Consider the following 25,789-nt stretch of genomic DNA (forward strand, 5'->3'; position numbering starts at 1 on the left):
TTAGGGTTGGGTACAAATGTACGTTCTGTTCAAACAGGCATGGGCCATGTTTTGACAAGCTGCATTTTGACAGAGTGGCTCTGGTATAAGTCAAAGTGATTCAACCTTAAATGTGAAAGCTAACAAATTTTAATCAGTTTACATCTCAGACTAAAAACAGGATTATTCTGACACAGCAGCATGTGTTGTTGTGTGTAGGCAACCAAGCAGTGAAATAACATAATATGATGCAACTGATTCCCATGAAGCATTGCAAATGATGTAATCAAAATATTAAACTATTGATTTAAATTTGTTGATTGTAAGTATAGTAACAATATTTTAAGTTTACTGCAGAATATTCAGGTATATACAAATATACAGTTGAAGTCAGCAGTTTACATACACTTAGGTTGAAGTCATTAAAACCAATTTTTTAACCACTCCACAGATTTTATATTAGCAAACTATAGTTTTGACAAGTCATTTAGGACATCTACTTTGTGCATGACACGAGTAATTTTTTCCAACAATTGTTTACAGACAGATTGTTTCACTTTTAATTCCAGTGGGTCAGAAGTTTACATACACTAGTCAAGTCAATTTTTATTTATAGAGCACATTTAAAAACAACAGAAATTGACCCAAAGTGCTTTACAGATCAAACAAACAAAATGACAGAGTGATATATAAACAGATTGATTTAAAGTTAAATATAAAACATAATAAAATAAATAAAAACATTTAAATACAACATCATGTATTTATCCATTTCAAACTATTCAATGATCTATTCAAAAGCTATAGAATAAAAATATGTTTTTAAAGAAGATTTAAAAAATGGCTAATGATGAAGCTGACCTCACATGGAATGGGAGACTATTCTATAGATTAGGACCTATCATAGAAAAAGCACAGTCACCTTTAGATCTATAGCGGCAACGAGGAACCCTCACTAAAGGTTGATCAGAAGAACTGAGCGCTCTGGTGTGGTAGTAAGGGTGTAGAGGGTCACTAATATATTAGGGCGTGAGACCAGATAGTGTCTTGTAGACAAAAATCTGAATTTTAAAATCGACCCTGAAATGTTATCCCTCTTTCTTGACCCTGTTAAAAGCCTAGCTGCCGAATTTTGAACAAGTTAACTGTGATTTTCAACAGCTTGGAAAATGTAAAGCCTTTAGGCAATTAGCTTCTGATAGGCTAACTGGCATCATTGGAGGTGTACCTGTGGATGTATTTTAAGGCCTACCTTCAAACTCAGTGCCTCTTTGCTTGACATCATGGGAAAATCAAAAGAAATCAGCCAAGAACTCAGAAAAAAATTGTGGACCTCCACAAGTCTGTTTTTTTTATTTTTTTATATATATATATATTTTATTTTACCTTTATTTTACCAGGAAGTCCCATTGAGATCAAAAATCTCTTTTACAAGAGAGACATGGCCAAGGTAGCAGCCATACAAACTCACAACAAATTAAAATGTAACCTATAAACATCAACATGAACAGCTATTTAAACACAGTGGTCTCTAATGAAAAAGTCACATGCCTCCTTCACCATGTTCTTTATGATGCCCTTAAATTCATCAATGGATATAAATAAGTTTAATTTTAGATCTTTCTGTAAATTATTCCATGTCCAAGGAGCATAGTTGGAAAATGCAGTTTTCCCCAGATCTGTCACAACCCGTGGTACATTAAAAAGCAACCACTTGGAAGAGCGCAGTTGATAATTACCAATGCTGAGACAGAGAAGGGTACAGAGGTAAGCTGGAAGTTTACCTAGCATAACTTTATAGATAAAAATATACCAATGCTGTTGTCTGCGTTGGTATATTTTTATCTCTAAAGCTATACTAGGTAAACCTCCAGCCTATCTCTGTACCCTTCTCTGTCTCAGCATTGGTAATTATCAACTGCGCTCTTCCATCATTGGGTTCATCCTTGGGAGCAATTTCAGATCGCCTGAAGGTACCACATTCATCTGTACAAACAAACAATACGCAAGTATAAACACCATGGAACCACGCAGCCATCATACCGCTCAAGAAGGAGACACATTCTGTCTCCTAGAGATGAACGTAGATTTGTGCGAAAAGTGCAAATCAATCCCAGAGCAACAGCAAAGGACCTTGTGAAGATGCTGGAGGAAACAGGTAGACAAGTATCTATATCCACAGTAAAACAAGTCCTATATCGACATAACCTCAAAGGGTGCTCAGCAAGGAAGAAGCCAGTGCTCCACAATCACCATAAAAAAGCCAGACTATAGTTTGCAAGTGCACATGGTGACAAATATCTTACTTTTTGGAGAAATTTCCTCTGGTCTGATGAAAAAAAATGTAACTATTTGGCCATAATGTCCATTCTTTTGTTTGGAGGAAAAAGGATGAGGCTTACAAGCCGAAGAACACCATCCCAACCGTGAAGCATGGGGGTGGCAGCATCATGTTGTGAGGGTGCTTTGCTGCAGGAGGGACTGGTGCACTACAAAATAGATGGCATCATGAGAAAAGAAATGTATGTGGATATATTGAAGCAACATCTCAAGACATCAGCCACGAAGTTAACGATCTGTTGCAAATGAGTCTTCCAAATGCACAATGACCCCAAACATACCTCCAAAGTTGTGGCAAAATGGCTTATGGACAACAAAGTCAAGGTATTGGAGTGGCCAACACAAAGCCTTGACCACAATCTGATAGAAAATTTGTGGTCAGAACTGAAAAAGCATGTGCGAGCAAGGAGGCCTAAAATCCTGACTCAGTTACACCAGTTCTGTCTGGAGGAATGGGCCAAAATTCCATCAACTTATTGTGAGAAGCTTGTGGAAGGCTACCCAAAAAGTTTGACCCAAGTTAAACAATTTAAAGGCAATGCTACCAAATACTAACAAAGTGTATGTAAACTTCTGACCCACTGGGAATGTGATGAAAGAAAAAAAGCTGAAATAAATCATACTCTCTACTATTATTATGACATTTCACATTCTTAAAGGTGCAGTATGTAAGATTCAGAAACCCTTGTTTTTAATGACACCTGTGGCCGTTAACCGAACTGCAGCCAACTTGCTCGTGATTGCGTGCGCACACTCCATAGGGACGCGAGCGAGCATCAACCAAAACAAAGAGACTGAACGTGATTCACCGGCATCATGATGACAGATGAGGTAGCATAATTAAAATTACACAGTTATGATTGTTTTAATACAAAATTTGAGACTGTGTATTATATTCGACTCTCCAGTGCTGGAGCAGGGCTAAAACAAAGTGTGGATATAGGTCTGAATATGCGAGACTGTAGTTTGAAGTAATCACTTTTCTTTGCATGATACATTGACTGCATTTATACGATAGCCTATGTCAGCATTAGCTAGCTAGCCAGCTTTATCAATAGCTGTTAGCTAAATTTGGTGGATGATGACAGTAGCTGTTTATAAAATATACTGTATTGACACAATTCAGTATTGTGATTCCTTCACAACTGTCATTTTGATAATATCGATGTGCTATTGTTTTATAATAAATGAATGTATATATTTCCTGTATAACCAAGTTACATTACACTAATGAATGGGTCTTTTTACATTATCTTGAACATTGTCTAGCATTTATTTAATGTGTTATTGTAGTTTACCTTGCTGAATAATTGCAAATTAACATTATGTCAGTTACTGTGAATCTGCATACGTGACTTAGTATAAAGAGAAGATCGTTGAAGTTATTTGAAAGTTACGAAGCAAGGTAGCTTGCAATTCGTCAGCGTTAGCAGGCAAGGTCAAGTTAGTAAAATTACACAGATCAATCCTTATGGCACTATATTTCACATGCTTTGCAGTTATGTAAGCTTACCTGTCCAATAAGAAGAATGCCAAATCAGGGTCGGTTCTGATCCCCAAAACCAAACGAAGGTCCCTCCAGGAATCAAATGTCCTGCCGATGTTCACTCTAGTTTTCACTCTACAACAATCACGTTCCTGCTTAGCCAGACGGAATTCAGTAAAAAAAAAAAATTTTTTTATTTTTTTGGCTTACTCTGAGTTTGTGTAGGAGTCGGTGTTGTGTTTGGAACCGGCCGTTTGCTGGATTCCATCTTTAAGATAACGAGGCAAGGCTCTCGGAAGCGCACAAAAGGTCACATCCTTTGGATTTTCCCGGCAAAAAGCTACCCACTCCCTTCGCATAAAAATCAGCCTGCAGGCTTTAATAGGCAACCTAGGAAGTCCGGAAAGGGCTCATTTTTTAAGTTGCGTTACAAACCGTTCACACATTATTTTATTTATTTTTTTTGCCAAAGGTGAATATTACATGAAAAATGTTACATATTGCACCTTTAAAATAGTGATCCTAACTGACTTAAGACAGGGACAGTTTTCTATGATTAAATGTCATGAATTATAAAAAACTGAGTTTAAATGTATTTGGCTAAGGTGTACATAAACTTCTGACTTCAACTGTAGTTGCATTTCAAGAAGAATTGTACTGCACGTAAAACCTTAATGCACATTATTTAATATGTATATCACTGTGCCTGTTATATTCTCATGGCATTAAAAATAGCAGCGAGGTTCGGAAATTCATTTGCACTAAGCGTGTAATAAAATATCCCATAAAAGACTTGTTACATGCAATGGTTTACTGTAGAAAAACAAATTGCAGAACCACACTGCTACTTTTATTGTAAGCATAATATAGGCTAACAAAGTATTGCAATAATATAAATAAAGACCGTGAGCCTGTGTTCTCTTTTATATTATTTTTGAATATTATATTATGCATCCTATTTTTCATGCATGCCCGCTTTGCATGCATGATCAGCGTTTCATGCTACTGATTAGCATGCTAGCAACACCTGATCTTCTTTAATTCACTCCCTACTTAATCCCTGTTTACTCACAGTCTTGGCTAGGTTATTGTGTGATGTCAAGCAACTAACCTTGCTCGCTTTGCTAGTTGGTGCTATCTCATGTATCTGTTAGGTTGCCTGTCTCTGGCTTTGTGTCTGGAGTGTGGTTACCTTCCAGCTTGCTGTACGCCTGTTCTCACCACCCACGAATCGCCAGTGGAGGATTCCTCGTTTCTGCCTGCGTGTGGGAATACGACTGCCTTCTAATCGTCTGGGCTTTGTTCTCTGCACCTCACTATGCTTCAATGGACACTTCCTACAGATCTGCTCCTGACTTCCACAACGCATACACCCATCTACGAACACACTCTTCCTATCTGCCCTCTGCGGGGCCACAGCGCGCATGGACTCATACTTCTCCCCCCGCTACTGCAGCCGGTACTGGGATTCTTATACTTCGCCTGCATAGTTTATGTTGACATTTATTGTGAATAAATCCTTTGAACTGTTCCTCTGCTTTTGGGTCCCTTTGTCTCGCTCTCACTCTGACAGTATAATATAGCCTCATATGAACCCTTGCGGAGGAATCTACTCTTCGCTCCGCCCTCTCTCTGCAGGGAGCTCTGCTGGGGCATCAACAAGATCAAAGTGTTGCACTACTTTTGAAGCCTTCTCCTCTGAACTCCGCCGAGTTTTGACCACATGGCTCACGGTTGGGAGGCAGGGAGGGTCTTATCCAGACTGTAACAAGGAGATCGACGAGTCACAGATTATGCGAGTGGAACAACCATGCCTTGTGGGACCGGTTTTTGCATGGGCTTTCCGACGATGTCCAGGATTAGATCTATCCTTTGGATCTGCCCTCACGTTTCGACGACTTGGTGGGCCCGGCAATCCGAGTCAATCTACGCCTGGCCCTATGCCGTAACCGCCATCACCTCCTCCGATGTCATGCAAGGAGAAGCAGTGACACCTTGTGAATGGACTATGCTTTTCTTGTGCCTGGTCAGGCCACTTCTCTGCTGCCTGCCCTGGTATAAGACACTGCTCGTCAGTAGGAAGGGGGTTAATGGCGAGCGCAACACCTTTGGACAAAGCCCCCGGTCTTCGTACACTTCTCCCGGCCTGGCTGCAGTATGGGTCTACCAGTCACACGGTCTCAGCCCTGGTGGATTCCGGAGCCGAAGGGAATTTCATTCACATCGACTTGGCTTCCAAATGGCGGCTTCCCAGGGTCCAGTTGGATGAACCCATCACCGCCCACACCCTCAGTGGCACGCCCCTGTCAGTCATCACCCAGTCTACTAAGCCAGTCACCCTCATCTCTGATAATTATTCAGAACAACTGTCCTTTTATCTGATCCAATCCCCATCGACCCCGGTAGTGTTGGGGCATCCTTGGTTGGTAACAAACAACCCACACACAGATTGGTCAACCAACACTGTTCTTGCGTGGAGTTCTTACTGTTCGTCACACTTAATTCTGCTGTCTCCCCTGTCCAGTCTTGTGTTTCGTTGCAGGATGAACCGGCGGATTTATCCGGAGCGCCGTTGACACACGATGACTTGAGGGTGGTGTTCAGCCGGTCCCGCGCCGCGACCCTCCCTCCTCATCACCCGTATGATGTCTGATTGAACTGCTTCCTGGCACCTCTCCTCCTCGGGGACGGCTGTATTTGCTCTCGGCCCCCGAGAGCGAGGCCATGAACGGGTATATCAATGAACCTCTGGCAACCAGTCTCATCCGCCCTTCCTTGTCACCTGCAGGGGCAGGTATCTTCTTCGTGGAGAAGAAGGATGGCTCGCTTAGACCCTGCATAGATTATCGAGGGCTGAATGACATCACGGTGAAGAATTGCTATCCTTTGCCGTTGATTTCCTCAGCCTTCGAACTTTTGCAGGAAGCGTCCATCTTTACGAAGTTGGACTGACGCAATGCTTATCACCTTGTCCGAATCAGGAAGGGGGGTGAGTGGAAAATGGCCTTTAACACCCATAGGGGGCACTTTGAATATTTGGTTATGCCTTTCGGATTGGTCAGAGCCCCTGCCATCTTCCAGGAGCTCATAAATGATGTGCTTAGAGATATGGTACATCTTTTTGTGTTTGTTTATCTTGACGATATTCTGATCTTCTCCCAGAATATCCAGGACCACGTGCAGCACGTCAGGCAGGTGCTTCAGTGACTGCTAGAGAATCGGCTGTTCATCAAGGTGGAGAAGTGCGCTTTTCATCCACAGTCGGATCCGTTCCTGGGGTTCATCGTTTCGTCTGAGGGAGTGCGCATGGACCCTGCTAAAGTCAAAGCGGTCTCCGATTGGCCAACCCCAGATTCTTGCAAAGCATTGCAGAAGTTTCTGGGGTTCACTAATTTTTATCTGAGGTTTATTAGAAACTTAAGCCAACTCGCCGTGCCTCTGATGGATCTCACCTCACCCGCACTGACTTTTGCTGGTCCCCGTGGGCTGAAGCTGTGTTTTCTAAGTTAAAGGAGCAGTTTTCTACCGCATCTATTTTAATAACTCCCAACCCTGCAAATCAGTTTGTGGTGGAGGTGGATGCGTCCGAGGTTAGTGTTGGAGCAGTCCTATTGCAGCGCTCTCCCTCGGGCGGAAAGATGCATCCGTGTGCTTTCTTTTCACGCCACTAATCACCAGCTGAATGGAACTACGACGTCGGTAACCGAGAATTGCGAGCTGTCTGGTTGGCCTTGGGTGAGTAGCGTCACTGGTTAGAGAGTGCGGGGGTACCTTTCATGGTCTGAACTGATCACAAGAACCTAGATTATATTCATAGTGGCCAGGCTCCTCCAACCATTGTCAGTCCCTTCGAGACCCTGAACACACATAGCCATGGATTTTGTAACTGGTCTCCCCCCCTACCATGGCAACACAGTCGTTTTGACTGTAGTGGACCGGTTCTCAAAGGCGGCTCATTTCATTCCCCTCCCCAAATTCCCCAAACAAGCATTTTTGCAGAGGTGCCGACACACCTGGAAAGCCGCCAGAGAAGCCTGGCACTCGCATTAAGAGGTCAGCAGACCAACACTGGTCTAAGCCCCCAACTGACGTGTGCGGGGACAAGGTTTGGTTGTCCTCCAAGGACATTCCACTCCGACTCCCCTCACTTAAGCTGGGTCCCAAATTGATCAGGCTGTTTCCCATCGCCAAGGTCATTAACCCCACCTCAACGTATCCATCCTGTTTATTCTGTTTGTTTTGTTCTCTCTCCCTCATGTCTCGCAGGCGAAGCGGGCGTGCATGATCAGTGTTTCCATGGGAACATTTGGGGGAAACGCTGATCATGCTACTGATTAGCATGCTAGCAACACCTGTTCTACTCTAATTCACTCCCTACTTAATTCCTGTGTGTTCTCACTGTCTTGGCTAGATTATTGTGTGATGTCAAGCAACTAACCTTGCTCTCTTTATCCAGTTGGTGCTGTCTCGTCTATCTGTTTGGTTGCCCGTCTCTGCCCACGTGTCAGGAGTGTGGTTACCTTCCAGCTTGCTGTACGCCTGTTTTTGCCGACCACAAATCACCAGTGGAGGATTCTTCAGCTCTGCCCGCGTGTCGGGAATACGACTGCCTCCAAATCATCTGGGCTTTGTTCTCTGCACCTCACTACGCTTCAACGGACACTTCCTACGGATCTGCTCCTGACTTCCACAACGAATACACCCGTCTACGAACACACTCTTCCTATTTGCCCTCTGCGTGGCCACAGCGTGCATGGACTCGTACTTCTCCCCCTGCTACTGCAGCTGGTGCTGGGATTCTTATTACTTATTTAAAAGTAAATCATTGAAAGTATAATGAAAGCACCCTTGTTGCCGTTGCGTCTTGCTGGATTTTTTCCTCATAACAGCGGAAACAACTTAAAATACTCCGTCATTTTTGGGCATACAAATAAGTGTTAGACATCATTAGAAACCATAAAGGGTCTACTTTTATTTGTGTACACTCACAATAACAACAAAACCTTGTGCTTTTGTAAAATAAAGAAAATAAACAAGGTGCGCTTTCAGACGTCTTTCTGAAGCATCTTTCTGAAACACGTCATAAAAATGAACTGAAACTCAGCGAATACTTATCACACAAACATGAAACATACAGTTGTGCTCAAAAGTTTGCATACCTTTGGAGATTTGGTAATATTTGTACCATTTTTAAAGAAAACATGAGTGAGCAGGCAAATCAATTTTTTTTATTTCTTATGGGATTCATATTCAACTGTAGGTTATAACAGAATGGCACAATCATAAAACAAAACATGGCAACAAAGAAAAAAATGAAATGACCCCTGTTCAAAAGTCTGCATACCCTTAGTTCTTAATACTGTGTATTGCCCCCTTTAACATCAATGACAGCATGCAGTCTTTTGTAATAGTTATCTATAAGACCCCAAATTCTTGCAGGTGGTATAGCTGCCCATTCGTCTTGGCAAAATGCCTCCAGGTCATGCAAAGTCTTTGGTCGTCTTGCATGAACCGCACGTTTGAGATCTCCCCAGAGTGGCTCGATGATATTAAGGTCAGGAGACTGTGATGGCCACTCCAAAACCTTCACCTTTTTCTGCGGTAACTACTGGAGGGTCAACTTGGCCTTGTGCCAGATCATTGTCGTGCTGGAAAGTCCAAGAACGTCCCATGCGCAGCTTTCGTGCAGAAGAATGCAAATTGTCTGCCAGTATTTTCTGATAACATGCTGCATTCATCTTGCTAACAATTTTCACAAGATTCCCCGTGCCTTTAGAGCTCACACACCCCCAAAACATCAGTGAGCCACCACCATGCTTCACAGTGGAGATGGTATTCTTTTCACTATAGGACTTATTGACCCCTCTCCAAACATAGCGCTTATGGTTGTGACCATAAAGCTCTATTTTGGTCTCGTCACTCTAAATTACAGTGTGCCAGAAGCTGAGGCGTGTCAAGGTGTTGTCAGGCATATAGTAACCGGGCTTTTATTTGGCATTGGCGCAGTAAAGGCTTCTTTCTGGCAACTCGACCATGAAGCGCATTTTTGTTCAAGTATCGTCGTATTGTGCTCTATGAAACAACCACATCGTCTTTTTCCAGAGCAGCCTGTATTTCTCTTGAGGTTACCTGTGGGTTTTTCTTTGTATCCCGAACAATTCTTCTGGCAGTTGTGGCTGAACTCTTTCTTGGTCTACCTGACCTTGGCTTGGTATCAAGAGATCCCCGAATTTTCCACTTCTTAATAAGTGATTGAACAGTACTGACTGGCATTTTCAAGGCTTTGGATATCTTTTTATATCCTTTTCCATCTTTATAAAGTTCCATTACCTTGTTACGCAGGTCTTTTGACAGTTCTTTTCTGCTCCCCATGGCTCAGTATCTAGCCTGCTCAGTGCATCCACGTGAGAGCTAACAAACTCATCGACTATTTATACACAGACACTAATTGCAATTTAAAAATCCACAGGTGTGAGAAATTAACCTTTAATTGCCATTTAAACCTGTGTGTGTCACCTTGTGTGTCTGTAACAAGGCCAAACATTCAGGGCAACAAGGGTTTGTAAACTTTTGATCAGGAACATTTGGGTGATTTCTGTTATCATTATGATTTAAAAAGGAGCCAAACAACTATGTGATAATAAATAGCTTCATATGATCACTATCCTTAAATAAAAGATAATTTGCATGATCAGTCATATTTTCAAAATCAATGCCAAAATTTCACAACTTCTGCCAGGGTATGCAAATTTTGAGCACAACTGTACATCTAAAGAAAGCTTAAAATGTCTACTTTTAAATAAAACAATTCAAATTTAAAACAAATATTCTCCTGCAACGTAATCTGTATGAAACTAAGGAGATGTACAGTTTCTTCTGGCTCAGCTAATTATCGCTAATGTGATCACACCCATGCGCAGAGCACGCTATACATTTGGTAATGTGCTGAGGCAATCTATGCAAATGGTAAATGCTCCCAACAATGCCTTAAAAAGCATAAAGTATCATAATCAGATTCATTCACTTTCCTGCACATTTGGAAGATGGCACGTTACACAGGTGAGGAAGCTCTTCTCAGTTGTCAGGATGCATTCCCCCTGTTATAATGGGGGTGGTTTTAAGACAAAGATAAAACCTAAAAACTTGTGTGATGTTATTTTTTTTTATCTACAATTTGTTTTGACCTTTTCTCAGTAAATTGTGGTGAAAGTGTACTTGTTGGGGCAGAAAACCATCAGATTTAGGGGGCTTTCACACTGGGCACATTTGCTGCGGTCTGATTCCGAGTGCGATTGTTCCCGGTGCCCCCCGCAGCTTTGGTCTGGTTTCACACTCGCTTGATTCAATCGAACCCCGGTCCATTTGCGTTCATCTTACGTCATCACAAACACGCATGGAGAACACAACACGAGTCATCATACTTTTTGTTTTTTGTTATTTTGGTGCCATTATGCACAGCAGAGTGAATGACAACTGCGTATATGTGCGCTTCATGGCGTAACTCATCAGATGTCCAGGGGAAGGCGGCTTGCTACTGCTCGCAAACAGCGTTTTTTGTGGAGACAGCTGATTGCAAGGAATTCATTTGCATCTTTGTTTACACTGCACGCTTACTGATGCTCATGTCCAAGGTGAAGTTATCGCCACTGTCATCTCCTATTATACCCTATATTTATAAACTATAATAGTATTTATATATAGTGTATAGAAGTGTATATATAAAGTGTATAGATAGACAGATAGATGGCGTCATCGGCTAAAACACATGCGCAGGTTACTTTACTTCCTGAACGAGTGTGCACCCGAGTCCGTGTTGCTTTCACATTCATGCGAATCGTGCTACAGTTCCATTGCAACCGAACTCAGACCACCTCCTACAGGTAGTCTCGGGTTCAGTACCGCGGTGCGCTCCCCCGTCCACATGACAGCTTTCACATTACCAATTTTTCATGCGAACCGTGCTGTGTTTCAAACTGAACTGCCAGTGTGAAAGCACCCTTAGTTTACTCTAAACATCTGAACTAAAGTGGACAGCAAAGCTCTCTTGTGGCCAAATCATGCAATTGCATTTCTAAAATAAATAAAAAATAATAATAAAAATAAATAAATAAAAAAGCTGGACTAAGGGGAAAAAGAGAAATATGATCAATATGTCCAGGTATTGTGCCTTGTGAGAGCGGTCGCATATTTAGCCTATAAAATCACAGTTATGTATGTGAGCACACATTTATTCCAAAAGTCTACAACATTCAAAATGAAAACTCACAAATATAAAATTATTTATTGATAGAAATAACAGTAGGTGGTTGTGTTCATGAAGACATAAAAAAAATGCAACAAACATAGGTTCTCCATTTTCAAAATATAACTAGACTGTCATGAAATTTGCATTTCACTTCTAGAATACAACATTCTACAGCTAAAACTCGTTCAAAACTATAGTTTTGAGCCTTAGCGCACTCCGTAGTACCTCAGTGGTACGAGCACAGCATCTCGTGGGCGAGCTTTTTGAGAACGCGCGCTTCTTTCGCCGTTAGTACGGGGGCGGGGCTAGGGGGAAACAGAATCTGACTGGGAAACAGACTTCGACACAACACCCGTTACAACACAATTAGAAAAGATATTCAACTTTCAATGGCACAAAAAAACAAACAAACAAACAAACAAACAAACAAAAACAACACATGATTTGCTTTAATAAACTGTAGGCCGGTTATGTTGTAAAACGCAGGCGAACTACATTCAAAGAAAGCAAAGTAAATAAAGTCCGATACAAATGTTCAAACTAAAATGCAGTCTAAAAGCAGCTGTTTTAAAATGTCATCTGACATTAGCGTATGTTTACAACCACCACCCTTTCTGAACAATGGACAACCGAAACCAATAACAGGGAAATAGACGACAGAGAGAGATAGACACATCAAAGTCAGTGGGTCAGTGTGAAAGTACAATACGTACCTTACTATGCCCAATGCTGACACTCCATAAACTCTACAAGAGACACACAGGATTTAATGTGACGTATAAATGGCTGAACATTTAAACCGGAGAGACTGAAGACCACTTTGTGTACAATCCCAGATTTCCTGAATCTTCCAGGTATGGGCGTGTCCATGAGCGCGCAGGTGAGTGTAGCAGCGCATTCCCAAACCACGTGACCACCAAAGAGGTGATCTGGTTCATACCTTTACATGTATTTGAGACTATTTAATCTCATAAATTATAAATTTTAGCCGTCATTTGTATTTTATATAAAATATAACTTCAACTTTCGAGAATATAAAATGGCTTAAAGTAAGTGCTGTGTTTTGGAAGTTTTGAGGTGTTATATTGTGTTATATAATGTTTTCAAGCAAATATAAATGGCTTAACCCAAGTATCTATACTATACAAAGTCATAATATGTTGATTTGATGATCATTTTTATAGCCCATTATTACATGTTCTGAAATCAGATATTATAATCATCATCATCAAAGTTAATAAATGGGACATCAAAAAAACACCACCAAAAATCTTACTGCTTGATATTACGTCCCCTAGTGGATGACACTGAGTGGCCCCAAGTAAAAACAAACATACAGTATAGTAGATTTCTGGTTAATAGCATTTTGGACACATTATAATTGCTATTTTAGATTTTGTTAAATACACACAACTGAAAAATGAGGAAAAATATTGTAAAGATGCAGCCTTTAATAGCACAATAGCAACTACAGAACATTGTCCATAGTACATCTAAATTATTTATTGTGTATTTAATTAAATATATAATGTTTTTATAAAAGTTTTTACAGATTTTAGGTCTTACACTATCAAACCCCTATAAATCTTTACACAAAGTAACATTGACCATTATGATGCTCCCCATTACATCATTCCATTGTGTTGATTGTGCGCCAAAATCACATGACCAAAACATGATCACTTAATTTGTATTCATTCTTGCCAATGTCACTGAGTGCTCACAAGATGATTATTACATAATCAATTCGATATTCTGTGCTGGGCACATGCCTTAATCAGTTATCACACCTTTTACAATGCATACCAACCGATGCACTCATGTGATCACACAGTACATGGGTCTATGGGATTGTAACTAATATTTTAAGACAAACTTGTGCTTGCAAGTGGGTACAAGGTGCACAGACAGTGCAAGGCACTGCAGTACTATAGTGTGGCAATCACTCCGCTAGGTCTCTCTCAGTACAATGTCTATTAGCAGCTAGAGAAATCCACTGTGCAAGTGAATGATGAGGCAGCATTTGACAAGCTTTGCCATTACCAAGTGAATTGACTTTGATAATAATATAACAACATATGTGAAATATGTCCACTGCCTCTCAGTTTTGTTGATGTTTTGGTGATCTGGTCCGTTCACGTATCACTGCAAAAGACAGAAATATAAGCCACAGATAATGATCTGGATCAAGTAAGCAAGCTTCACTTAAAAAGCCTAAAACCAGTTACCACTATGTCTTATATTCCCTACCTCAGTACAGTTTACTTAAAAGGAACTGCACACTAGGTTTAACATCCTTCTTTGAGTCATTTGTGTTTTAGGGGAACTATACAGTACTTCATTATTTTTTTACATAATGAGAAAAAATGGGAATACATTTGACTTGACGTGACAAATACTGACCAAATAGACATCAAGATCTGACTCAGGTGTGCTCGCCTGTGAGTTTAAGATCGGTAAAGTACTGTCTTCCAATGCAAGAGTCGAGCTGGACGTCCTACGATCATCTCTGAGGAAAAACACAATGACATCAGTCAAACAAACAAAGCATAAGCCAGTCAAGTTTATTTATTTATCAGATGTTGCACAGAGGAAGCTTAGTAAAAAAAAAAAAAAAACATTTACAGAAGTTAACATTTATTAACATTTACTGTTTTTTTTTATACAGTATTTGCATTGTGTATTTACATTTGCACACTTTCAAAAAATTGTATTTGTGTCACCACTGTTGCTTGCTCATTGTTTGTAAGGCAATACTCTCTGTAAAGCTGCTTTTGAAAAATAGTTATTGTGAAAAGCACAAAACAAATTTTAATTGAATTGAAAAGGCTGCTTATCAGCTTTATATATTTAACATTACTCTAATAGTGGGTAGAGAAGATGCACTTAATGCCATTAAATATTTTCCAGACAACATTTTAATAATTTGTTTTGGATTAGGACAATAAAAAGCCAATTACTTAATTTTGAAAACAACATGACTTTATAATATCACAAATCACATTTTTCTCACAAAGTATAAATGGGTTTGTACACATGAAAATATATAGCTGCCTTTATATTTTATTCTTGCAAGGGAATCGTTATATTTTGGTCCTTGGCATCAAATATCTTGAAAACATTTTAGACAAATACCTGCTGTCTGAATCTTTTTCCAGTTCAACTTTAACATCATCTACAGAGGAAACAGAATAAATGGCGTTTACTGAAATGGCTGGATTCACGCTTGCCGAGCTTGGAATAACATCAGGTTTCTGTGCAGTGCTTGTATCTGTCATAGAAAAGTATTATTGTATCACTCAAAAAGAAATGATGAATATTGAATGTGTTAAGAGTAAATGCAAACATAACTGTAAATATAGTACAATGAAGCAATTAATTAGTGTGAAATAGTATTACTTCAATTAATGAATTTTAAAATGTTGGTTTTAAAACCCTCTTTTGTAAGTCACTTTGGATAAAAGCGTCTGCCAAATGAATAAATGTAAATGTAAAAAGAATAGTTCTTCCACAAATGAAAAAAATATATAAATATATATCTTTATTTACTCAACTTCATTTTGTTCCAAACCCATATACTGTTATTTTACCAAGGCACACAAAAGGAAAAATTTGGAAGATTCTGCAAGCAGCTCTTTTCCAAACATCTACAATTCATTGACAGCCCAAACAAAAAAACAATATAAAAGTAGTCTGTACAACTTGTACGCTGTATTCATAGTCTCCTGAAATCATACAATAGCTTTGGGTGAGGAACAGACCGAAATTTAAGTTGTTAATCATTTAAAATCTCTGAAGCTCTGAAATCTCATTTACCTCTGCTTTCAGAATAAATTATCATGTGCCAAGCACCAGATTTGGCATCACAGACGGCAAACAGCATTGCTTCTTGCATGTGTTATAACCAAACCTGACATGCTAGTTAAAATTTACATAATGTAGAATGATAGTTATACTGATGAAGTGAAAATTTTCAGTGAACAACAGCATAAATAGTTGTCGCACAAGTGGTATGGACCAGGTTTATTGAAGATTTTTGATGCTTTTTTAGCCTTAATTGGACCTTGAGAGCCAAGGTCACTAGAAACTGTCGTATGGAAAAGAGCTACATGAAGATCTTTAAATAAAACTCTCTTGTGTTCCAAAAACCCCACAAAACAAAACAGGATACAGGTTTGAAACAACATAACAGTGTGTTAATAAAGACAAAGTTAAAATTTTTGAAATATTCCTTAAAGTACCATGTAAGATTTTAAGGTGGTGTTTAATAAAAAAGTCAGATTATAAAATGAGTACCACTGTCATCAAGGTTCTCGAGGCTTTGCGCCTTCCTCTCTTGTTTACTCTCTTCTTTTAGACTGGGTAAAAATTCCTGTGAAGCCGATCTACATGAATAGATGGAGTTTTTCTTTCTTCTAGAGGAGGCACCACGGAGAGCTAAACCCAAGAAAAGAAAATATGAGAAAAGGAAAAAAAAAAGGAGACAAATTGAGAGATGAGCTAAGGTATTACAAATTATATATAAAAAATCATTTAATAAAATAATAAGGAATAGTAAATAATAAGGAAGCACCAAAACCTACGGTGAATCTTTTTAAATACTGTGCTGCCCATGAACTTCAGGAATCTGTCAGAGTAGAAATTTGGTCTATGGACGGATACTGTGTCCTAGTATGTAAAGAGTTGCAAATGATGATGATATTCAAACAGACATCTATAAAAACGGTATGTTTTAGTAAAGAAAATAAAAAAATACATACGCCGTCATGCACAAGAGCCTTCCATGAATGCTCAACTTTCTTTATAAATCTGTAACAGAGAAAGAAGTATTCAATAAATAACCGTTTTAATAAAAACAAAGTTTCAGTAATTATTGTTTGATAGCCATGTAATTCACACCTGTAGGACTGCAGAATATCAATGATGCCCAAAAAGATAAGCAACTTCTCATCTTTGTGTTTAGCAGGGATGCCACCCATTCTAGAAACAAAAACCGGTTATTTAAAACTAATCCAGACATAGTCATAAACCATAGTCTTGCGTAGATTGTCACATTCAATTCAGTTTTTATGGCACTTTACAAAATAATGTTTTTACAATCTGTACAATTTACACAGAATTTCTTTCTGCTTGTGGTTTATGTATGAGGAAGTGCTTTATAGATTTATGGTAATGATACAAATTCTGACTGTTATGCTCAAATAAAAGCCTGAGATGCTTCAGAAACTAGTGATAAACTGATATATCAGTTCAGCCAATTAACTGACCAATATTTGGCCATTTTGAGATTTTCAGCATTTTTGTCTTCATTTAATTTATATTTTTTATTAATAATTTTGGAATAAAACATTTTATTCACAATTTTATTCAAAATTGTATTCAAAATTCATAATTTTCATTTTTTTCCCCCCAAAATCATATCAACTCTCTCTTTATTAGCAGGATTAAATAAAAAAAATATCAAATTTTTTATGTGGTCTCAGATTTTTGGATACTGTATATATACTGTATATATTGGCCATAGGTCACCTTGCTTTCTAGATTTTAGCATTAGCCAGTTAATTTATTTCGTAACACTTTACATTAATTCCTTTGTTAAGGGTTTACAAAAAGGGCTTCGATAATGACCAATAACTCATAAATACCTTATAAATCATTGATATGTAGTTAACAATATGAATAAAAAGGGCAACTGTTATGCAATACATGACAAATAGTGAGCTATTTTACCACACATGTTATAAGTGCTTAATATCACTTATTCAACATTAGTAACCAATGAAAATATACCTATATGTAAAGTGGACATCAAGCCTTTATTAAAGAATTACCAATAAAGGAAACTATGTACATAAGGATAAGTATTGTTTAAAGGTTATCAGGCTTTATTATATGATATACTGTATGCTGTGTATGAGCTTGAAGATGTGAAGAGTTTTTGCAGAAGACTTATGTATTTAAGACTAAGTTAGGACACCACTTAGAGAAGCATCATTCTTTTGACATCACATGACAAGGAAAGTGACAACACAAATGAGTCATTACAGTAGTGATTATAAACACAAAGCAGACTATAACAAAATTATATAATGTCTCCATTTATTTTTTAAGCTTTTATAACATGTACAGTTAAAATACTTACTATTTGTCAAGAACTGCATGAAAGTTGCCCTTTTTATTAATGTTGTTATGATGATAATATGAATGATTTATAATGCATTTGTAAATTACTTATTAGCCATTAATGAACCCCCTAATAAAGAGTAAACATTAATACATTTTTACTGTAGTTGACTCCTCCAGAGGAGTTTAACATGTACTGTAGAAAATCATGTTCTCAGCGAGAAGCTCCACTCACGTGTCATCATCGGCATCAGGGAGGGGCTCGGCAGCTTTGCCGTCTCCTTGAATTGATTCCAGGGCTGTGGAGTACAGGACCTTCTGTCCACCCTGACGCTTACTGTCCCCTCTGCCTCCTCTCCCCCTCATCTTCTTATCCAGAACATGGATGCCCAGCAGCAAACTGTAATCCATTATCTTAAAGCTCTCCAGCACCTGTGTAACATCATACATGGAAATCATGACCATAAAACACTCAAATAATTCTAAATTGGCTGTGGTTTAACCACAAGTATCCAAGTACAACAAATACAGGATGTAGGCCTACATTAATATGATAAATAAACAAACAAATAAATAAATACAGTATTATGTGTGAATATCACAAAACCTGTAAAGAACATGTCTTATCTTGCATGTGCATATTAGATTTCATCCCAAAATCTAAAAAAAAGAATACAAAATACAAAATAATATTTTGCTTACAGAAAATGAAATCTATTTATAGGCCAATTAAAATGTGTCTCTATTGTGGCAAAAATAATAATATTAAAGCATTAAAATATTTAATTAAAAATATTTAATAAAATATTAAAAAAATAATATGTAAAAAAATTACAGTAATGAGAATCACTATTCAGAATAATGTGAATGAGCAAAAAACGTCCTGGTTACTTGCGTAACCTCCGTTCCCTGATGGAGGGAACAAGACGTTGTGTCGATGTAATGACACTAGGGGTCACTCTTGGGAGCCCGAAACACCTCTGGTCTTTGATAAAAGGCCAATGAAAATTGGCAAGTAGTATTTGCATACCATTCCCCTGGACATACGGGTATAAAAGGAGGTGGTATGCAACCACTCATTCAGGTTTTGTGCTGGAGAGCCGAGACAAGGTCCCGGCCATTTCAGCGGGTAGTTCAGCGTTGTGGCAGGAGGGACACAACATTTCATTCCCTCCATCAGGGAACAGAGGTTACGCAAGTAACCAAGATGTTCCCTATCTGTCACTCACTTGACGTTGTGTCAATGTAGTGACACTAGGGGTCCCTATACGAAACACCGCAACTGGCTGAACTGTGTTACGTGAACTGGCGGTGTGTGATGGGCAGACCACTGTGTGCCTCGTAGCCAGCACACCAGGCCGACACGTAACCTCCCCCAATGCTGTTATTAGTGTCGAACGGCCCATAAGATAGAAACAGGCTAGCCCAGTCGTGGCCTCTTATCCTATTATTTTTCCTCTCCCCCCCAAAAAAAGGAATTTAATGACTGGGGCCACCAGGTCTACATCAGGGGGGTGTCCCTCCCAAGGGGAAGACACCACGGAGACCACACCCCACCCAGAAAGGGGGGGGGTATTTTGAGTGGAAATACATCACATGGTCTTGCCGAACTTTGTTGGAAGTATGTAATGTGGAGAAGTCCCATGGTAGGTCCTACCCTATGGGGGAGGAGTTTCTACAAACATGGTGACTGGGGAAGAGGGGCCTCTGCTAAAGGAAGACGCAGTTTACCAACAGGGAAACGAATTAGCGGAAGATATATGTCGCATGGGGTTACCTATGGGGAACCACCACATGCGGAGCACCTACCCCAGTACAGGGCTTAGTTAGCACATGTACTGAGCCGGCAGCGAGTTTCTCCGCAAACTCGTCTGCCACAGGGCTCGGAGGAAATCATCCAGGGAACACAGTTTGTGAACACTACTGGGAGTCAACAGCGCACGTCTTTAGCTCAGGGGAGGTGAAAGGCGCTATGCGCAAGTGATACACCCAGCCAGCTGTCCCGGACTTACCTGCTTGTGCGTGCCACAACACGGGATGAAATTGTAGATCGTAGAACCTCGCAAAGGTGTTGGGTGTTGCCCAGCCCACTGCTCTGCAAATGTCTGTTAGAGAGGTGCCACTGGTCAAGGCCCAGGAGGCTGCTACACCCTTTGTAGAGTGGGCTCATAGCCCTGCCGGGGGCGGCACGTCCTGGGCGTGATATGCCATTGATATGGTGTCAATGAGCCAGAGGGCCATCCTCTGCTTGGAGACAGTGCTTCCTTTCTGCTGTCCACCAAAGCAGACAAAGAGCTGCTCAGAGACTCTAAAGCTCTGCATGCGATCCAGATAGATGCGTAAAGTGCGCACTGGGCACAGCAACGTCAGGGCTGGGTCTGCCTCCTCCTGGGGCAGTGCTTGCAGGTTCAACACCTGGTCCCTAAAAGGGGTCGTGGGAACCTTGGGCACATAGCCCGGTCAGGGGTCTCAGGATAGCCCGGACTGAACTCCAGGCACGTTTCGCTGACAGAGAACGCTTGCAGGTCTCCTACCCTTTTGATGGAAGTGAGCACAGTCAGGAGGGCAGTCTTCAAAGAGAGTGCCTTAAGCTCAGCTGACTGCAAGGGCTCAAAGGGGGCACTCCGTAGACCCTGAAGAACTACAGAGAGGTCCCACGAGGGAACGAGGCGTGGTCTGAAGGGATTCAACCTCCTGGCGCCTCTCAGGAACCTGATGATCAGGTCATGCTTCCCTAAGGACTTACCGTCCACTGTATCGTGGTGTGCCGCTACAGCGGCTACATACACCTTCAAGGTGGAGGGGGACAGCCACCCTTCCAACCCCTCCTGCAGGAAGGAAAGCACTGATCCGACTGTGCATCTTTGGGGGTCTTTGCCACGGGAAGAACACCACTTAGCGAACAGATGCCACTTAAAGGCATACAGGCGCCTCGTAGAGGGGGCCCTAGCCTGAGTGATCGTGTCTACCACCGCGGGTGGTAGGCCACTTAAGTCTTCCGCATCCCATCCAGGGGCCAGACATGGAGATTCCAGAGGTCTGGTCGCGGGTGCCAGATGGTGCCCCGTCCCTGAGAAAGAAGGTCCTTCCTCAGGGGAAGGAGCATGAGGTCCGAGAACCATGTCTGGGTGGACCAGTAGGGTGCTACCTTTCTTACGAAGGCAAGCCGCGACCGCATCGTTGCCATGGACATGTTCTCGCAATGAGTACATGACCCATCCACGAACGCTGTCTCCGTGTGGGCAGCGCCCAGACACGAAAGACAGTGATCGTGGCCGTCAGAAGGCGAGAGATAACGACCGCAACCAGGAATAACACACAAACGGAAAGGCATCTTTAAAAAGACGCGTCTTTAAAAAGACGTTCCGTGTGTGCCGCTCTTTTAGAGAAATATACTCTTTTTTAGAATATACTCTTTTATTTCTGCCGAAGCACCCAGGGGCGTTCTCTGCAGTGCACCAGTGCAGAGGGGGGAGAAGATGCTGAAATGCGTCATCAGATCCAGCAGAGGTGAATGAACAGCCGTGGGAATTCAGCTCAGTGAGCATCGACCATTCGGCTCCGAAGAGAAAATCTGAATGAGTGGTTGCATACCAGCTCCTTTTATACCCGTATGTCCGGGGGAGTGGTATGCAAATATGCAAAAAAGGGTTCATTTTCTTTATGCAAAATACAATATCTTATTTATTCCTTTTGATTTTGGTGTAAAATGTGACCAGGACATGTTTTCGTGAGATTCACCCTTCTAGAAAGATTACTGTATATGCCCTCCATATTTCATCTTATCACAAATCTACTATAGTCAGTACTATAATGGAGTGTTTCTGCAGTGTTCAAGAACTGCTTTTCATCAACACTGTATTCAAAAACATTGACTGACCCGACAATCTCTCTGGAGAGTCTTCATCAGGGCGTTGTACGTGTCAGCATCAAAGTAAAGCCCTTCATGCATCTCCTGGAAGTCCAGATCTTTAAATGTCGGGGATGCTTTGGTGCGCTCCTTCCGTGAGGCTCTGCGTTTGTATGTGGAGCCTTTTAAGTCATATTTGTAGTGCATTTTCAAAGATCGGGGCAGAACATTGTTCATCACCACCAGTCGGATGTTAACATTGCCACACTGGACACAATAGAGTCCGTAAAATTTCGGTAGGAGCGTCCTTGGGTTCTGATTCAGATTCTGCAATTAGAAGGCCGGACAGATCAGTTTTCCAAACTAGAAAAGACTGTAATAGGAACTTATTATATACCATATATTCACACAATGTCTTATACATTATATAATATGTACACTGTATTAAATTTAGTGTTGTACAGTAAATATGCTGCAACACTGGTTGCTAGTTAGGTACTGCTTCATTATTTTGAGGCATTTTAACCCAGAAATCTCTGCATTGATTTGGAGTAGAAACATAATTATTTAATTAGAAAGCTGAGACCGTTTTACCTTCATTCATCTCAAAATGTATGCCTGGCTCAAAGTGACTCAAAATGATGGAGCAGGTCACAAAAGAATGACTCAGCATAATTATATACAGTATATATGCTGTACAGATTCTTCCTGTGATGTTGTGGATTGTGTCTCTCACCATGTAGTAACCTGGCAGTAACTTCTGTAGAAATTCAGCTTCTTTGGGCTGTACAGTCTTTATGATGAACTCATCATCACTGGTTAAATAAAACCATGAACTACTCGCTCCAGGGTTGGACAGCTCAATCAGTGGTTCCTTGCAAATAGAGTACTGGAAATATAAAAAAACAAAAAACAGTTTTTGTCACAGATTCAACACAATACTTGACACAACCCACAAACAGAAGTGCACTTTATTCTAAGGTCATTCTAAGGTAACGGTGCCATTTGTGTTCCCCTATCTTATTACTGGCAGTTTCTGTAGCTCAACTAGCTTGGTGCTATTAACACAAAGATCATGGGTTTGATTCCTTGCTTTGGACAGGATACTGTACGATGTCACATTATTTGATAGATTTGATTTGACACTGTTATGAGCCAGTTTGCATGACTTGTTCATCATCATTAAATGTTACAATAATTCCACCTTAATTTTGCTTATTGAAATAATAATAATAAAAAAACGTACTACAAAGTACTGCTGATTTATTAAATATTGACTGTAAATAATGTAATGTGTTATGATATCTGCATGTAAAGGCCATTATAAGCTACTCTTGCATCTTCAACCCCATAACATTCAACCCTAAAACATTTTGAATGTAACAGTGTTGGCACAAAATAAGTTTTGAATGAGAAATGTCATGGTTTAATAGTATTTTTGTATTCATAATGTGTGATTTATTTCAAGTCACACCAAACCTCAGAGATACTACCAGAATGTACTCACTTCTCTTTGAAATAATGAGAGGTTTAAATAATGTAGCACTTTTGGGTTAGTAATGATTAGGGCTGTCGATTAAACGTGTTAATTTAGTGCAATTAATTATATGAAAAATAAAGGGTTAATAAATGAATGCAATTAGTCATGCCCCCGACCTGTACGTAAATTCTGTAATAAGGAATGTCCCCACCATCGGAGTAATTAAAGCTTGATGTGCCACCTTGATGTGCCACCTGAGAAGGGGGCAGTCAGCGCTCCAGCTTTATAGAGCGCAACAGTGCCCCGCCCACTAATTCAGCATCTGGGTTCCGGAAGTATTTTTCCAATTCATTTCTTCCATAGATTTTTCATAAAATCCTCCATAATAGAGTTGTAAGCCATGAACTAAAACAAACAGCTCTGAGGTGAATCACAACATCACACAAAATTTGTTTTGAGGCAAACAATTATTTGAAAATCAGACAAAAACTACAATGGTACAAGGCTGTGTACTTACTGTCTTTCATGAGGGCACGAACTACAATCCCATGAAGCATTGCAAATGTTGCCATTGAATAGAAAATGATAGAAATATTTAAAACTATTGATTTTAGTTTGTTGTTTTATGTATAGAAACAATATATTTTACGTTTATTGCAAAATATTCTGACATGTTCAAATAGATAACTTGTTTAAGGGTGAAGAGACACCGACTCGATTACGTCATTCAGGGTGCATCATGGGCAAAGACGGTCGCACTGAGACACGTTTTGTGGGTTTTGTTGGCCGCGGTTCTCTGATCGGTGTATCTTTCTCTGCTGTACCATGGGTAATGGAGTTGTTTACCATGAATTCTGCTACCAAATACGATTTTTAAACAATGAGGTTGAAATAATGCGGACTGATGGCTTCAATGGAAGCATATACCATCGATGAACAATGATGTAGCTCATGGTAGGTCTGCCTTTAATGGTTTATACGTTTTCATTGAAAATAAATTAGTCTATGGGATAAATGAATGGGATTTTTACTTCAGGAACCATACTGTTGCACTCTATAGGCAACAAGCCTTGCTAGTGAGAAGCAGGCAGCTTAAACTTCCACAGATGATGCGCTCTTGTGCTCAATGGCATCTGGACCGAGCACAACAGAATGCTGGGACCTCAAGACGGGTATTTCAAAGTTTCAAACTGCGTTTAACCCTATAACTCCGTTTGTATCAAATAAGCTACACAACCTTTGATGGCTCCTGTCTCACTTTCTGTTCATGCTGAAAAGCCAAAAAAAATGAATGGTATGTAAGTTTCACATGTTTATGGCACCATCTAGTGGTTATTTGTGAAAAAAGTGGTTTTAATTATTATTTTGATCTATTTACAATGGTGGTGGCCTCTGCAAAAAATGACTCTTATGTTGGGATAAATGACAGCTTATTTTAATAAAATAAAAGTGACAGTAATGATTATATTGTTACTGATACTTTAAAATGAGTATTTGTTGAATATAAGCAACTTATGCTTGGATAAACTTTTTGTATTTTATTTTATTGAAAAAGCATGTTGAAATTACATGTATCAAATATGATACAATAGGTTTTTGAGGTATATCTCTCAGTCACCAAGCTATGATGTCGTCATCTTACCATAAGTTCCTGAGACCCAGCGAAAAAAGTGTTATAATTTATATTTTTTTAAATGTCAATATAGTGTTTGATGCATAAAATACATATGATAAAAATTGTTTATTGAAAAAATATATATTTTATTCATATTTTATTTGATGTGCTGAACTGAACTGTGATACATTTCAATCCATATTTATAGACCAAGTAGAGGAAGTTGTCATGGCAAAACTCTCAAACATTTGGTATCTCTGAAAAGCCCAGGGAGTCCTCTAATAATACCCCAAGATTTATCACTGTAGCATTTATGGAAAAACATAAGTAACACATGCCCTATACAAAAATGAATGGCTGGGCCTCAGGAGTATAATGACCTTTAAAGCCTGCAACATTTATTTTTATATTTTGTCTAATGGTACTAAAAACAGTTTAATGTCAAAAAATTTGAATTTTCTGACAATTCTTTCATATGTCAGGCTTTACAGGGTTAACTTGACACAGCATCCTAAAACCACAGTGTTCATGACTAGAGACGCTAAAAAACTAGAGAGACCCAACACAACTAAAGTGAAAAATGCATCCATCTGATGCATGACTGCATAGAGCAACAATTCAAAATAGAACAGAGGGAAGTATATATAGTAAGCAGTATATATGTATATATA

The 25,789-nt window shown here is 39.8% G+C and overlaps 2 protein-coding genes across 9 annotated transcripts in view; both read right to left on the bottom strand.

Moving 5' to 3' along the window:
- The window catches only part of LOC127432329 (tight junction protein ZO-2-like), a 57,056-nt gene extending 44,001 nt beyond the window's left edge, over positions 1-13,055 (bottom strand). For both annotated transcript variants that reach the window (XM_051683242.1, XM_051683241.1), the window contains exon 1: positions 12,764-13,055. The gene's annotated coding sequence lies outside the window, so the exon portion shown is untranslated. The remainder of the gene's footprint in view (positions 1-12,763) is intronic.
- Positions 13,056-13,481: 426 nt separating this feature from the next.
- LOC127432349 (phosphatidylinositol 4-phosphate 5-kinase type-1 beta-like) overlaps positions 13,482-25,789 on the bottom strand; it is a 29,220-nt gene continuing 16,912 nt past the window's right edge. For 6 of the 7 annotated variants that reach the window (XM_051683304.1, XM_051683301.1, XM_051683306.1 and 3 more), the window contains 10 exons: positions 22,760-22,912; positions 22,054-22,350; positions 18,409-18,605; positions 16,950-17,030; positions 16,811-16,859; positions 16,634-16,718; positions 16,347-16,487; positions 15,186-15,321; positions 14,454-14,559; positions 13,482-14,195 (listed from right to left, as the gene is read on the bottom strand). In XM_051683304.1, the coding sequence (XP_051539264.1) occupies positions 14,193-14,195; positions 14,454-14,559; positions 15,186-15,321; positions 16,347-16,487; positions 16,634-16,718; positions 16,811-16,859; positions 16,950-17,030; positions 18,409-18,605; positions 22,054-22,350; positions 22,760-22,912 (1,248 nt within the window). In that variant the 3' untranslated portion in view covers positions 13,482-14,192. The remainder of the gene's footprint in view (positions 14,196-14,453; positions 14,560-15,185; positions 15,322-16,346; positions 16,488-16,633; positions 16,719-16,810; positions 16,860-16,949; positions 17,031-18,408; positions 18,606-22,053; positions 22,351-22,759; positions 22,913-25,789) is intronic. The other variant, XM_051683308.1, reaches the window with a different exon arrangement.

The sequence above is a fragment of the Myxocyprinus asiaticus genome, chromosome 42 (assembly GCF_019703515.2).
Source record: "Myxocyprinus asiaticus isolate MX2 ecotype Aquarium Trade chromosome 42, UBuf_Myxa_2, whole genome shotgun sequence".
Classification (NCBI taxonomy): Eukaryota; Metazoa; Chordata; class Actinopteri; order Cypriniformes; family Catostomidae; genus Myxocyprinus; species Myxocyprinus asiaticus.